Source organism: Leuresthes tenuis, unplaced genomic scaffold (genome assembly GCF_036924035.1).
Source record: "Leuresthes tenuis unplaced genomic scaffold, fLeuTen1.0.hap1 SCAF_13, whole genome shotgun sequence".
In the NCBI taxonomy this organism is placed as follows: Eukaryota; Metazoa; Chordata; class Actinopteri; order Atheriniformes; family Atherinopsidae; genus Leuresthes; species Leuresthes tenuis.
This window is the reverse complement of record NW_027325367.1, coordinates 22,187,506-22,204,321: the sequence shown is the minus strand read 5'-3', so window position 1 is coordinate 22,204,321 and position 16,816 is coordinate 22,187,506. Positions and strand designations below refer to the sequence as shown.

General features: G+C 40.9%; 1 protein-coding gene across 1 annotated transcript in view; it reads left to right on the top strand.

Moving 5' to 3' along the window:
- Positions 1–1,546: 1,546 nt before the first annotated feature.
- The window catches only part of cd2ap (CD2-associated protein), a 70,410-nt gene continuing 55,140 nt past the window's right edge, over positions 1,547–16,816 (top strand). Inside the window, exon 1 of the mRNA XM_072362669.1 lies at positions 1,547–1,853. Coding sequence (XP_072218770.1) covers positions 1,850–1,853 — 4 coding nt within the window. The 5' untranslated portion in view covers positions 1,547–1,849. The remainder of the gene's footprint in view (positions 1,854–16,816) is intronic.

The following is a 16,816-nucleotide window of genomic DNA, read 5'->3' as shown; positions in this document are numbered from 1 at the left end:
CTAAATATATATTTTCCTACTTTTGGAACAATGCATAAACAAAAAAGTGGAAACCACAGCTGTCTGCATTAATGGCAGCAAATGAGAACAGTTGTGGTTCCCATCATCCACTTGGGACTGTGTTTCATTCACTATGGCCAACAATGACACACGCTCTGTTATTTGTGTGTGTGTGTGTTGAACTTAAATGGTCAAACACATTTGCATAGAATTTGTGTTTTGCACTGCCTTTTACAAGAGTGTTGACATTTTGCTTAAATGGCTCCTGAGAGGATGAATTTGAACTCAACCACTTCCTTTTTTAACAGTTCATTCTCTGGTGGCACAGAGATAAGCTGGGTAATTGACAATGGGCACTGTGCCCACTGCAGCCTGAGCAGTGGAGCAACAGCCAATCCTTTCATTGCAGAATCGGCAGGAAGTCTTGTTGTTAGGATTTACAATGTAAAAGTGAAAATCTGTGTTCTTGTATCTGCTAACTGTAGGGAGTCCTATCACTGTATACTCTAATTTACTGAGCACCTTTTCTTTTTATTTGTGTCAGTCTAAAAAAAAACTGTGCATTTAAATCCGAGACATGAATGAACCAACGCTTTGTGCGTGGAAAGAATGGGCAAAAATGAAAAAGTTTAAAAGGAAAAGAAAAAGAGACATTGAAGCTAAGAAATAAATCAATCAATGGCTTAAATTTTTAAATACATTTAAAAGGCACCAAACTAAAAAACTGCTCTGAATGAGACTTTGATTATCACCCTTACCAGCAAACTGTCACAGGCGTTTATACTGATCTCAGACTACATTATGGCACATAACCTGTATGATGTTTTTTCATTCTCTTGTTGCATGAATGCTGTGTAAAGTGGTTGTGTCTGTAGATAGATTGGTTGATAGTGAGTACAAGCTTATCTTGAATGTCTGACTGACTTTCAGGAAGACCAGGAATAAGTAAAACCTTGTCCTGGTACAGGCGGGATGACAACGGACACTCATGTGTTCACCTGAACCTGGATTTGTTTACTTATTCTTATCAATATTACTTATTTTGTAACAATTGACTGATAACTGTTTTGCTAGTGTATGCTGCAAAAATGATTTCCTGTTTGGGAGTTAATCTTGCATTATTCACTTTACCCCCAGGAAATCCAATTACATACTCGGGAGCCCCATGACTTTAAACCTTTTTAGTTTAATCAAATGTCGCTGTTTATTTTATGTTGTTTCTGTGTTTATTTATATATATATATATATATATATATATATATATATATATATATATATATATATATATATATATATATATATATATATATTAATGCGTTAATCAGAAACAGTCAGCATGTAGAGGAAATACTCAGATCTTTCTGTATACATTAGTAACCCCTGCACAGCCTCATGAAACCTGCTTACTGCATCTTACTGGATGTGCAGACTGGCACAGCATTTTTGTGTGAATCAACATTCCATTAAAGATTCCTCTCGCGGGACTTTCCCGCTTGAAACATCGCGAAGTTTCCGGCTGTTTTGTGTGTTTTGTGTGGCAGGCAGACAGGCAGGCAACATCAGCAAACTGTGGAGGCGAGTCCAAGAAAGGTGGAGACTCCTGGCTAACTTCCTGCGCAGTAATCTTCAAGAGAGAAAAGAGGAGACTGCCACCGACGCTGTCGCTGCTGTTGGGGCTTAGACGAATGGATATAACGCTCACTTGGCTTACTTTTCGGTAGTGAATTGAGCAGAAAGAAAATACTGTGGTTGACTGCACTTATCTACCTGGCTAGTAGCTAGCTAGCGTTGGGGCTGTTGGACAAGACATTTCCAAACATTTGATTGCGAGGCGTTGCGAAGGGAAGGAATGGGTGAGTTTTCCATGATGTGGCAGTTGAATTGTGTTTTCACTTTATCTGCTCTTTATTCCCTCTCTCGACCTACAAGATAAGTCCAACTTGGAAAACACTCTAAACCAAGTGTCAGTATCTTAAATCGTGCTATCACATTTTGGCAGACGGGACTTAAAGTTAGCCAACCTGGAAGCTAGCTGGTTAGCTTAGCCATCTAGCTCTCTGGATAACTGGATAACGCCACCTCCATCCCTGGATTTGGCTGCATTTCTAGCTATTGTCAACATATATTATCGTTAAGGGGAGTTCAACATGGCCATTGCAAAATCGCTCAGTGTCATGAAACTCTTGTAATAGCTCAGAATTCCCTGTCCCCCCCAATCTGGCTGCACTTAGTTAGTCCAGAGGAGCAGTTTCTCTGTCTTGAGGGAATTCCACATTACAGGAAACGTCTGACATTGAAGCTACGTATTCTAGCCGTAAATGTCAAGTTCCTCTTTTTATATTTGCTTTAAGGCTGATGTCGTGATAGGTATATAATTTGTCTCGAGGCTTTGAGATTCAGTACATGACAGTGGCTGAATATAGGGTCCCACACCCAAAACATGTAACGCGCTTGACTTGCCTCTTTATCTTGTATCAGGACCCAGAGTCCGACTCTGACGTGGGGCCGTTTTCTATCCCATCAAGAGATTGATAAAGTAACATGACTTTTTTTCCCCCAAGTTGACAACAGTTTTCTTCTGACTGAAGTAATCACACATTCTGACAAACTTTAAACCTTTTTAGTTTAATCAAATGTCGCTGTTTATTTTATGTTGTTTCTGTGTTTATTTATATATATTAATGTGTTAATCAGAAACAGTCAGCATGTAGAGGAAATACTCAGATCTTTCTGTATACATTAGTAACCCCTGCACAGCCTCATGAAACCTGCTTACTGCATCTTACTGGATGTGCAGACTGTGGTTACTGTGGTACTGTGCAGTGACACTTGTTCAGGGGCTCTGTTGGGTTGAAAAACAGGCTCTAAAGTCTGACTTTCAGCCGTGTTAAGTCGCAGTTAGTGATGTGGCGTTTGATGTCAGAGAAATGCCTCAAACAAAACTGCTCTGCGTGAACTTAACGGATTCTGTGATTTAGTATGAAATGACACCCTAATGATTTAGGGAATTTACAGAGTTCAGGCTGAAATTGAAACTTTAAACTTAAACATGTGACGCCCAGCTAAAAATCACTCGATGAGAGAATCTGCCAAAACAACCCAGTGTGTCTGTCCTTCATCAGACCCTTCAGTTGTGTTTGAACATGTTTGAAGCTGTGTGTGCAGATCTATGTACCCCTCACTTTCAGTGTTTATTTGCTTTCCTTCAGCTTCGACTGGTTGTTGGGCCACATTCCACACTTTTTGGTAATTGATTGTACACACAGGAAATGAAAAAATGGAGAGCCCTGTGATAAGCTGAGTTTTCCAGACAGGCATGAGCAGGGCACATTGTTACTACATGGCCACACTGCACGCAGTTTACTGGGCATCAGGGCACCTCTATGGTTTGACAGCTTTACTATAAGATTCCACAGAATTGCCTAAACAATAGCTTGACATGTTCCAAAATTGTATGCTTGAACGTTAAACCCAGTCTAACCTGGCCTCAGCCAATATTTGCCTGACTGTGAAGGGTGTTGATATCCCACCCTTGTGTTAATGGAACTTTTCAAGGTCACTTCCCCCTTCCTTGTGTCAGAATGTGGCTATTTACCATAAGTCTATACACATGGTTACATTTCTAGATACTAGCTTTGATGTTTGATATTGTTTTGTGCATTTATATAGGAGAGAATAATTTCATATCTTATAGCTAAGGATACAACTAACTTTTAAAAACAATGCATCTTATCTTTTCATCTCTTTCATCAAATGTAAAACTCTTGAGGTGCTGTCAACAGTGTAAAATATCATGGTTGATCCTGCAGGAACCATGAAAACTTTTGAGACTACGGATCTGCTTGCAGGGTAAAAGCCTAAAAAGAGGTTTATGTGAGGTTAGGAAAAGTTGAGCCCGCCTCCAACACTGGAACATTAGAAATAGACCTGCTACAATTCATTAACCTTGGCAACTAGGTAGATAACTCTGATGGGTCAGAGCACTAACATACTGTTAGTGTGAACTGAAATCTGTTAATCCACATGCTGGGCAGACGTGTCTCAAATGTCTGCGAGCAGGGAGCACTACACTTTTTTCAAAGAAAGAGAATAAATAAATAAATAAAAGTTGTCAAAGTCTGGAGCTCTTAAAACAATGATAAAAAAATCATGTATCTTAAAGGGAAATTATATAATGTTAACATTGCTCTAACTGTGTTAAGATACTGTAATTCTTCCAACAGACCTGAGCAATGAACTCAACAGTGTTCAGCTGCTGGAGAGAGAGGGAAGGGCGGTGTTTCTGTGTCAACTGCAGGAAATGAAGATGGCACTTTTAGCATCAAAGCTTCTGCAAATGAGTGTCTAGTTAAATACCTTTTCTCTGTGGTTTATTTTTGTTACTGCAAAGAGAAAAAAGAAGCCTAAACAAGTACAAACTTTGTCATGATTTGGATTTTTTTTTCTAACAAAACGTGTATTTTGAATTTCATCAAATAGAACGAAGAAAGCTCTTAAATCCTCATACTTTTTTTTTTTAGTTCACAAGGTGCAAGGGAATGCAGGATGAAGTCTCCTATTGTGTGTCACATAAAGTCATCAACATTATAAGGCACATTAGGTGCACCTCAAGTGTGTTGTATGATCATTTTGTTCTTAGTCCATAATTGGTATCTAACAAAGCAATATATAGTTTTTTAAACTGATAAAATGCCATTTTAAGTATAGACAGGGTGGCAAGACTGCAGAGTAAAGATGGGAGGATCGTGTCCAATGGGGGTAAATGTGTGCAGAAAGGTGCAGATGTGGTGGGGGAGAGAGGGGAGCGAGTGAGAGTGTGAAAATAGGATGTGTAACTCTAAAAATAGAAAATAAGTTTGTGGGGAGCAAACTTTTCTTGTGGCAGGTTGCCACAATAAATGACTTTTCTATTCATTCTGAAAATGCTGTGTTGTTGTCACATTCTACAGACAGACAGTCTGCTTGTCTGCAGAATGTGAAGAGGATCCTGCCTGTTCACATACGCCTTTTACAGTATGACAGAGCAGCTCTTTCTCACTGTAAAATGATGCAGATAACTAGAGAGGACTGACATAATCAGAAATAAATGTTATAAAGAGCTTAATAGATTTATTTACAGATACAATACAATAACAACTATGACTATCAAAAACTAACTGTATGTAATTATTGATGCATAGAATGGGGAAATGTATTGATATGCTGAGGCGTATTTAGTCAGATTTGTGTTAAAACCCTTTTTTATTTAATTTACTATTTAATTTTCAATCTTGTTTTTTTTTTTAATGTTATTCTTAGTTTTTAATCATATCTGTATCTTTCTCCGTTTATTCCCGTCAAATAACGTATTGCTCTATTTAAGATCCAAAAACAGGTCATTGTGGGGTGGAAGTTTATCTGCCTCTGATGCTCCTCTGAGCAGATGAGGTAGTAACGGAGGCAAAACAGGCTTTGTGTGTATGGGCGTCATGGAACTGCCCACTCTCTGACTCTTTTTCTTAGCTGATCCTGCAGTGGTGGCTTACTGTGTTTAAGCACACGCCTGAGTACGTCTGATTTTCACTAGAGAGTAACAGCAGCAGGTTAACGAGTACATCTTTTTGTATTCACTGATAATCATCTGATATGTGATAAGGGCTTGTCTTGATATATAGATATATAATATGCAAGATGTTTGGAGATAGGAGGCTGCTCTTAAGTTGAAGCATCAGCTGCTATTGAAGCGGTTCTCACTGTAATAGAAAGATATATTTGTAAGTGTTTTGTAAGGTTATTCTGTCACCAAACAGGAAGTTAGCCCATATATCAGATAGTTTGCTCCTGACATGAGACTCCTCAAATGCAGTTGTCGCAGCTTTGTCGTCATTAGCGAACCATTGCCATGGATATATTTGGCATATATACTAGGGCTGCACAATTAATCGTATTTTGATCGTGATCAATATTTTGGTGGCCACAATTAAATGAACCTGATCGTCAACGATGTTTACATTAAAAATGCGAGCATGGTTAAGGCTTCATTAATAACAAGCGCCTAAATAACAAGCGCACAGTTAGACGGCCTGCAGCGGCAGCGAGTTGGACAGTCTATGAATAAGACTGATGAGAGCAAGTCATGTCGAAAGCCGAGAAGAATACAGTAGCAGCTGGGGATCTCGAGGAGCTTGTGCCTCGAAACTGGGCAACATCCATTGTCTGGACTTGTTTCGAATTCAGGGCTAGTGACGTTAAACAAGAACAAATTATTTGCAAAAAGTGTAACAAAGTAGTGTCTGACCCGCAGAGTAACACCACTAATTTGTTCTACCACCTGAAAATACATCACAAACCTAAATATGAGGAATGCATGAAGGCCAAAGCTAATGTCAATTCACAAAAGCACCAACCCAGACAACCATTACAGCAACCCTGCACCGGGCAGAACCCTATCCATCTACCTCCCAAAGACGCAGAAATAACAGACGCAATGTCTTTTTATTTGGCCAAAGACGTGTCCGATCAATACAGTTAGTACTTTAAAATTTAAAATGATTGGGTTTTTGTTTTTATTTTGCATTATTTATCATTTATTCTAATTTAAAGTTTAATTTTTCACAAAAAAATGTTGGCACATTGTTTGTTTGTAAATGGTGCAATAAAAATACATGTTTTACCAGACATGATGAATGATCGTGATAAATAATCGTGATTTCAGTATTGATCAGAATTATCGTGATTATGATTTTGGTCATAATCGTGCAGCCCTAATATATACTAATGGCGGTGGTGTTTGTCTTGGAGCTCAGTTTATTAGTACTTCAGTACCAGCTAGCCTTGAACTGGTACCACAGATTCTGTGTTAGACCTCCATGTCATTATCGGTCTTTGACAACAGACACTCGCAGCCATTATTTTTTCCCACTCCTGTAGTTTCTGTTGAACTTTTTCTCTGTCTATAGTAATTGAATGTTTTTAATAGCTTGAATGATAATGATAGACAGTGTTAATAGTGTGTTTGATTATCTAGTTGCCGAAGCTTAGTTTCCAGATGTGTATGTTGTGTTGGTTAAAAAAGAGCAGAGAAATAATGAGCTACTGTGCTGGGAGTGAATAAAAGTGATCAGGAGACGATCAGGCTTTGATGAGAACAATAGTCCTCCCTATTCCAGTTCTTAGTTTCAGTAGGAAGGAATGGAGTTATGAGTTTCCTTTTTACTTTGTGCGTGTGAGAAATTCAGATCACAGTGATTTAGACAGGCTCCCTGGCAGTCGGCTCGCTTGCGTGGCCTTGTGTAAACCGTCCTCCTTCCTTTTTCTCCCCATCTCTTTTCCCAGCAACATCCTCCATTCCGTCATTTGCTTATATAAGATTCACTCTGTGAAACATCTATACCTGGAAGCATTGTGCGAGAACAAGAAAAACAATGACCTGGAGACTTCTTTCAATAGCAATAGTTGGATAAACCAATTTGCTAAAATAATTAGAAATGAACTGAGATAAGATTTTAGAGGGCGATCCTACAGAACCACTATTCTGAAGTTAGATTTAAGCGTCTGTACATAAATAAGTCTGGATAAGAATACAACATGGTGTCCAAACATCCCAACGGATGTTAACTTCACACATTCTCTATAGACTGGACTGCAGAGTGTTTGTGTTCATAAAGTCTGATCTACATCATCGCTGATGTGTCACTGCAGCCTTGGACATATTTTTGAAAAACAAGTATGAACAGGTAATGGCTCATCCTCGGGTTCAGAGCATCATTCAGGGTTTTTTGCAGCTGATGATCATATTGTCTTTTTCTAGCTTTATTTGTGAAGAGTGTTTTTATTCACTGCTTTGTTGGAACAGTTCTTGAACAGAACCTTGAGCAAAAAAACTTGCTACCACTTGCACCACAATTGTCTTGTGCACCACTTTCCTCTTGTTCATTTAGTATTCCTGAACAGGAAGTAATCCCACAAGGGCTCTCCATCTTCCTCAGCTCAGCTGCATGCTTTTACAAGCTGTCAGACACAGACAAATGCCTTGATTTTCTTGTTTTATGTTGGAAGTTATATTAAAAGTAGAATATGATTATTTATAGGGATGTCACAATACCAGACATTTAGTCGTCAAAACCAATACCAGTGAAATTCCATGATTCTTGATATCCAATTAGATACCACGGTAAAAACAAAACAATAAATTCCATGTACTTCCACATACTCATTTATCAAAAACATTTGAACAATACTATAAACAACAGTGGCATGTAACCTTCAAGTAATAAATAAAGTATAAAGTGTTTAAAACAAACAATACTGTGCCTAATTATCAACTTTTTATGATGGCACAACATTTCAATTGCAGTACCTGCCAAGACATGAACAAAATATATAGATAATAGATGGATATAATAAATAAAATGAAAGAACTATTACCATTACAAAAAAGAACAGTGGTATGAAACCTTCAAACATTTAAAAAAACAAACAGTACTGTGCAATCAGTCAACTTTTTATGGCACAGCATTTCAATAGCAGTTCCCAGCTCAGACAAAAAAGCTAAACATATAGATCAGAATAAGAAGAACACTGACCAGGCTCCACGTATCAAGTGTAGCACTGGCATATAGCCTTAAAATAAGAAAAGCACCTGACGCAAGTTAAGGAACTATGAGATGTCCAGCTCAAACCATACTGCTTTAGATAAAAACGGCAACAGTACAGAATGCAATATTATGGGCTGCCATTTGGTGGAGATGCTAGATTCATATAAGAATGGCATCACTTTTCATGGCTTCTTGAACTTTTTCTTTGCCAATTCAAGGTTTTTAAGAAAGGAACACCAACATATCAATGTTGTCTTGGGTCAGTCTTGACTATCTTGGACTGACAAAAATCCCCGAAGCACTGAATACTCTCTCAGAAGCACAGCTTGATGCAGCAATACACAGATACCTTCTGGAAAAATCGGATAGCTGAGGTAACTTACTTCCATTGGTTTTCCACCAGGAGAGTGGATCCCCCTCAGCACAGAGTTCTGGCATTTTGCTGTATACCAGAAACTCACCATTCAACTTATCACTTGGGGAGAGCCCTGCTTGTGTTGATGTGGTATCAGTGCCTTTCTTTTCTCCTTGTATATTCGAAAGCAGCTCTTTCAAATCAGTCTTTGACTTTTTTAATGGCCTGTCTTGGCACATGGATTCCACTTCCGTTATCAGCAGCATTCCTTACTTGTACCAGAAGACTTTGTTTGACATCATCCTCAAGTGAAACAAAGTTATCTTCAAACCTAGGGTCAAGGTAGGTAGCAGTGTTCAAAAGAAGCTGTAACTCCCGGACATCATTGCGCTGCTTGAGATATTCTTGGATCAAACCAAGAATATCTCATCATCATCGCCCTAGCAAGTGGAAAGTCATTCATTTTCATCCTGGTGAAGGTGGATATGGTTTTCTGAAGCCTCAACAGTACTGCAGATTCTCTGTCAGTATTGATGGCTTTGTTTACTGCAAGGTGCAGATTGTGGCTAAAACATGGGATTCATGTGTGGTCTTTAAAGGCCTTGTCTAACCTCCATTCCTCTTCAATCTTCTCTTCAAAGGCTTCCTTCAAACTCTCACTTGTGTGTTCTGTGTTCAGGCCGCTACAGCCTAAACACTAGGAGTGCATCTCCCATGACTTGGTTATGTACTGCATAGTAATAGGTCGTGAAGGTGTCTGCTGCTCTGCTTGTCCACAGATCAGTTGTGCAGGCATGAAATGGCTTCTCTCTGAGATGCTGGGTTATGAAGTCTCTAGTTTCAGTGTAGATTTTGGGTATCTCTGTGTACATGAAATAATTTCTACTTGGTAGCTGATATCTGGGGTTGAACTGCTCAAGCATTTGCTGGAATCCATGCTTTTCTACAGTGTAGACAGGAACTTGATCCATGCATTTGAATTCAGCAACTGCCCTATCCAATTTCCTTGCTTCAAGATAAAGCCATACAAGCTTTATTTTGTTTTATTATTCAGAATAGTCTAGGCTATCCAGATATCCTATCCTTTTTGCATATATCTCATCATAGAATGCTGTCAGTACAGAAAATGTGTCATATTTGTGTTGTGCAATATCAGAACCATGATAGTGGGATATTCTATGACATAAGTCATAGAATAGAGTAATTAGAAAAAAAAATCTGCTTAGCACCTCTCTCGCATGTGCACTATAGCTTTAGCTGACCGGCGCACAGGTGACCTGCGCACATCTTTTGAACACAACTTTAGTCTTTGCAATGTAAGCAGATTATTTGATCTATTACAAAACCAGATAACTCGCGTTGTCACAGAGAAACAAGGAATACTTTCGGAAAGGGTACGTTCCGCCGTTTATTTTGATATACGGTGCATTATGTAGTGACAGGGACTTTGCAGCTTATTTAGCCGTCCTTTGCAAAGACGTAACTTTGTTTTTTTTGTTTGTTGTCTTCATAATGTGATTATTTGGGTATGTACAGATTCTCTTTGAAAAGCTCTGTTTCCGCTGTTTCTTGTGATGTGTTTCATATCTATGCGATGGGGAGTTCGTGAGTAATTCAACGGAGAACAATGGATGTGAATTTGCCTGCAAAGTGAACGTTAACATCACTGGAAACTCCCTCACCTTGAATTCTGAATAAATCTGGATCTGTCTTTGAGGTGCTTGGCCAAATTTGAAGTGTTTCCTCCTTTCGTCTGAAAAGCTCTTTTGCACCGTTTGCATATAGGTTTTTGTTAATCTATTATTAATCCCTGAGCATCCGCCTCAAACACAAAGAACTTCCAGACACGACTATTAGTATTTTTTTTTCGACGAGTCGAGGCGGCGCTGTCGACGCATTTAACAGCACACTAGAACACTTGTAGGTGTATATGGTGCCCACGTCACGTCTGGAGGAATTGCATCCCCCCGGTACCTACGGTACTGTAGAAAAACGGGTACCGTCACTTTTTTAGAATTGTGGCATCGACTTGGTTCTCGTGAAATCCCAAGTTATTCCTATAAACAGTTCTACATCGCCAAAAACTGCGACTGTAAGTACATTTTTTTCCTGCTCGGCAATGATGTATGTTTAAAAATAATTTTATTTTTTTTTATTCCTCATGGACAACTTGTACATCTGCCACGCAAGTATGTTCCTGTCCAAAGTGGAATGGATCCTTTAACTTAAGCTGACTTCCTTTCTCACCCATGTCTCAGCTGCTACAAATATGTCAGGAATCCCCAAGCACCACTCCCAAAGTCCTAGGTGTTATAATGCTGTTAACAAGAAAAATTTCACATTTCTAAAATGATTGTGTTGCTTTTTTCCCCTGTTTTCTCTCTCGCTCTCACTATTCCCTTCCTAGCCTTAACAATGGACTTTGTTTTCCCTCGGTTGCTGGTGGCTTGAAAACCTATAAGCCCATTCTGAACAATCAATAAGGAAATGAACATGGCCGTGTGGCTCTTGGTGAAGTGCATTGCAGACCCGTGCATCTTTCCTTCGTCATTTTCTGTCTCGATCCCAATCTGTTACTGAAAGAGTAGTCAGACGCTGATGAAGTTCCTCAAGGAAAAAGGGTGTATTACCCTTAATTTTTCAGCTGTCTAGTAGTGACTGATTCCTTTAGTCGTGAAAGGAGGTGCCTCAGGAAACCCGCATCCTCTTTTCACTCATTTACCTCATGCCCCTCTCGTGCAGTCTTTTGACTCTTCCTGCAGTCTCATCATCTGCTTAACATTATGGTACATTATTTAATTGATGCACTTTTGGCTCTAGCCTATAGCTGTTTGACCTATGTCTGCATTTATAGCAGGGAAATTGAAGAACTGAGTGTTATTTTTTTTATCACTGCAGTCAGTGCATGCTCAAATGTGAGCTAAAATCTTTAAAGAAGTCTGTTGGATTGCTTGTTGATTTCTCCAATACATGATTTTTCTTTTAATCCGAGGAGTGTGAATAAGAATTTTTTTCTCTTCCACATCCAACACAAGATAGTCTGCGGTTTTAGGGTAAAATAAGCCATCCATCCATCCATCCATCCATCATCTGCCGCTTATCCGAGGGTCGGGTCGCGGGGGCAGCAGCTTGAGCAGAGAAACCCAGACGTCTCTGTCCCCGGTCACTTCCTCCAGCTCTTCCGGGGGGACCCCCCGAGGCGTTCCCAGGCCAGCCGAGAGACATAGTCTCTCCAACGTGTCCTGGGTCTCCCCCGGGGTCTCCTCCCAGTGGGACGTGCCCGGAACACCTCCCCAGGGAGGCGTCCAGGGGGCATCCTAACCAGATGCCCGAGCCACCTCATCTGACTCCTCTCAATGCGGAGGAGCAGCGGTTCTACTCCGAGCCCCTCCCAGATGACTGAGCTTCTCACCCTATCTCTAAGGGAGAGCCCAGACACCCTGCGGAGGAAACCCATTTCGGCCGCTTGCATTCGCGATCTTGTTCTTTCGGTCACTACCCACAACTCGTGACCATAGGTGAGGATGGGAACGTAGATTGACCAGTAAGTAGAGAGCTTCGCCTTCTGGCTCAGCTCCCTCTTCACAACGACGGGTCGGTGCAGAGCCCGCAACACTGCAGACGCCGCACCAATCCGCCCGTCAATCTCCCGCTCCATTCGTCCCTCACTCGTGAACAAGACCCCGAGATACTTGAACTCCTCCACTTGGGGAAGGATCTCATTCCCGACCCGGAGAGAGCATTTCACCCTTTTCCGGCTGAGAACCATGGTCTCGGATTTGGAGGTGCTGATTCTCATCCCAGCCGCTTCACACTCGGCTGCGAATCGCTCCAGTGAGAGCTGAAGGCCACGGCCTGACGACGCTAACAGAACCACATCATCTGCAAAAAGCAGAGACCCGATTCTGAGGTCGCCAAATCGGACACCCTCAACGCCCTGGCTCCGCCTAGAAATTCTGTCCATAAAAGTTAGGAACAGAATCGGTGACAAAGGGCAGCCCTGACGGAGTCCAACTCTCACCGGAAATGTATCCGACTTACTGCCGGCAATGCGGACCAAACTCTGGCACCGGTCATACAGAGACCGAACGGCCCCTATCAAGGGGTCCGGCACTCCATATTCCCGGAGCACCCCCCACAGGACTCCACAAGGGACACGGTCGAACGCTTTCTCCCAAGTCCACAAAACACATGTAGACTGGTTGGGCGAACTCCCATGCACCCTCCAGGATCCTGCCGAGGGTATAGAGCTTGTCCACTGTTCCACGGCCAGGACGAAAGCCACACTGCATCTCCTGAATCCGAGGCTCGATTATCCGACGGATCCTCCTCTCCAATACCGGAGCCAGGCCCGGGGGTGGGGCCCGGCAGCGGGCGCCTGGTGGCCGGGCCTGTGCCCATGGGGCTCGGTCGGGCATAGCCCGAAACGATGACGTGGGTCCCCCTTCCGACGGGCTCACCACCCGTGGGAGGGGCCAAGGCGGTCGGGTGCTATGTGAGCTGGGTAGCAGCCAAAGGCGGAGGCCTTGGCGGTCTGATCCTCGGCTACTGAAGCTAGCTCTTGGGACGTAAAATAAGCCATTTTTCCTAATTTAGCTTTCTGTGTTCATTCATTTCTCTACAAACATTTTAATTGCTCTCGTATTTTTTCTCTCTGTACACTGATATTGGTAACATTAACCCAGTTTATCTATAGTTATTTTGTACTGTGGTAAAAAAGGCATTTTCATAAAAACAATTATCTATAAGTGCAATTTGCAGTTTTCAATTTTTTTTTTAGAATGCAGTGACCCATTTCCAAAAACTGACAGTGAGGCATGACTGTGTTAAAGATGACTGCAAATCATCTAATTTAAAGCTTAACTTTATTTATATGGCATTTTGAAACTCAAGTGAAACCCGAAGTGCTTTGGAAAGTAAGAATTTTAAGTAAAACAAGGTTGTAGTATTAAAGGAAATACAAGAAATAATAAAAATGTAAAGATGAAAGATAAGAACAAATATAAAACGGTGTGCAAACAGCAGTCATTTGAAAGCAAGTAAAGGGAAAGGCTCAGATTAAAGAAAAATCTGATAGCACAAAAAGAAATCAACAAGTTAAAGAGAAGTTCTTTCAAAGAGTTATATTTTAGGATTTGTCTTAAAAGCAGCAAGTGGCAGCATTTTGTATCCAAACAGAGAGCTTGCTCCACAGGAGAGGGGCTAAAAATTCACCAACAGGCATCAATACATGGAAGTAATGTGCCACCAAAAAGATCAGCAGGTTTATACGCGAAGTTTGAATACTTTCTTCACAGGACTTGTGATTGGTAATCTAATATGTCATATAAATAAAGTATTTTCTGGTTCTGACATAGTTATTTTAGATGCTCTCTTTTGTGCATGCTCATATTCCTAGAGCTGCTTTTAAAGAAGCCAGACCTGTTTGAACGTGTGTATGCTCAGCTGAGCATTTGTGTCTTGCCGGTGGAGCTGACTTTTGTGCTTGGAAAACTGAACAACGTAGCTGTGGCCCGGTGGATAGAGTGAAAGAGGTTTCTTTGTTGCTGCTTCTCATGAATCTCATGAATCTCCTGGTGTTTAAACACCTTTAATCTGCTGCTCTCATCTTAAGATTCAGGGGCCAGACTTTGTAGGGAAGATGTCCCCATCGTAGCTGTCTGCACTGGTTGTGTTTGTAAGAATATGTAGGAGGGCCATAAGCAAGGGGACTCAATTGACCTCTTAAATGAACTTCCTGGCAGTTTCCCAACAAACACAAGTGAGTCACATAGAGCTGCATTAACCTCAGAACTGAGTGTTAGTGGTTTTTTCAGACGTGATGGAAGTTGCACTGATTTGGAAGGCTTGTGTTGTTTGCTTTTTGTGTTTATCTGTCTGGCTGCAGAAAGTCCCTCTGCTCTACTTCAAGGATGAGAGCGACCCTGTGTGTCGCAGGAACTCCAGGCCTGTCTGTTTAGGGTTTCCCCTCCTTGTGTTTACTACAGCAGGCTGTATCTCTTCCTGTCGTTACATGGACAGATGCTACTAAATTACAGTCCAGGGCCTCAGCTCTGCTGTTTTTTTTGTGTATTGCTTAGTTTTTTTCCTTTTTTTTGTATTTTCATGCACATAATTCTTAGTTGGATACATGACAGTTTAATCTTTAACACTTGAAAACTGTTAGTAAGACGGTCTTGACGATTGCCCCCTCGTGCCAGTAAAGTGAAAATCAAGGACTTGCACAAAGGGTGTGCCGATCAGGAATTTTGCGGCTGATCACAGATCACCTGGTATGTTTCAAGCCTTTGTAACATTATTTACCAATGCAATAAATACCACACTAAGAGATTATAAAGCATAATGATTTGACTGCACCTCCATGTATCATTAGATAACATGCATCACTCTTTTAAACCACAGCAGCCTGTTCTTGTTTATTGTGAATAGCCTGGAGTTGAAGAAATATACCGTATTTTTCAGACCATAAGGCGCACTTGAAATCCTTTTAATTTTCTCAAAAATGCGGTGCGCCTAATGTATGGATTAATTCTGGCTGTGCTTTCTGATCTAGAACCGATTTTACGTGGTACACGGCGCTCAAAAATCTGAGTAATACGATCTGTGCTTCAGCATTAAGGTGTGTGCATTCATTAATTTCTATACCGGCTGCCCCAAAAATGGCTCCTGTTAAGAGACATGCTTACGAAGCGGATCAGTACAACAAGTAAGTTGATTAAAGTTGAACTTTTCTGAGTTTTGTTTCATTTAATGCGCCTTATAACCCGGTGTGCTTTGTAGCCTGAAAAAAAAAGTTTTTTTGTGGTGTGAATTGATCACTTTGTTTTTTTTAATTACCAATCTGCAGATGCTTTGCGAAAAAGCTAAGACCGACAAAAAAACAGCGTAAGAAATAAGCATATGGCACTGACCAGTAATTCTTCTAAAGTGAATTTAGTGCTTTAATGACATCGAATGCAGCATTGTTTGACACTCCTTTCACTAGAACATGCGATGACTGGTCTCTCACCACCTCTCGACAGAATCATGTCCACAGTCGGTGATATTCACGAGTTAAAGTTTGATTCATAGGAGGAGGAGCTCTGTGTATAAGATCGATTACGTGCTAATATAGCTCCAGCAGTTTAGAGGTAGCATCAGTAGATGTCTGCATCCATCTGCTGGTCAGTCTTGTGCTGATTTATGTTGAAAGTCTGTCTCAAAATTCAGGTTTTCATGTGTTTTTGAAGAGGGAAGAAAAAAAAAAAAAAGCACCATGACTGGATCCATGTCTGCACATCGCTCGCTGTAGTCATGTAAAGATTGGTTTGGAAATGTTTATTGAATTTGTGACGACACACGGAGAAGGACTCCAGGGATGTTCGTTGCACAGTCAATGTTCCTGCATCTGCCAGTTGCTCATTATGGTTGCGTAATCAAGTGTCATTTATTTATGTGTGTGAGATTGGACCTAAATCTGAACCTAATAGCTTAATGACTCCAGTTCTGAGTACTCTCACGGACCTCTAGCATGGCCTCAATAACGAAGGCCTTTTTTTAAACAGACTTTTAAAGGTTGCTTTCAAACCAGAAGCACAGAACTCAGCTGGGTCTGTGATGTCAGTCTGATTGCATTTGTGAATTATTGAGAAAATTACCCTGAATGTGACTTAATGGACTTACTCCTAAAACATCAACTCAGGAGTTTCTGTCGTGACGGTTGCCAGCACCGGATCTAAAAGTAATGTGTGCCACTTTCTTTTTTTCCCAAACTGTAAGACCGTGGAGTGGACAGCAAGGCTTCAAGAGGGGCATTTCATCCTCTTTCTCTGTCGCCTTAAACTGCTGCTCGTCTTTTTCTTTGTTTGATATTGAGAGGAGTGGTTCAGTGTCCAGGACCTTTTTC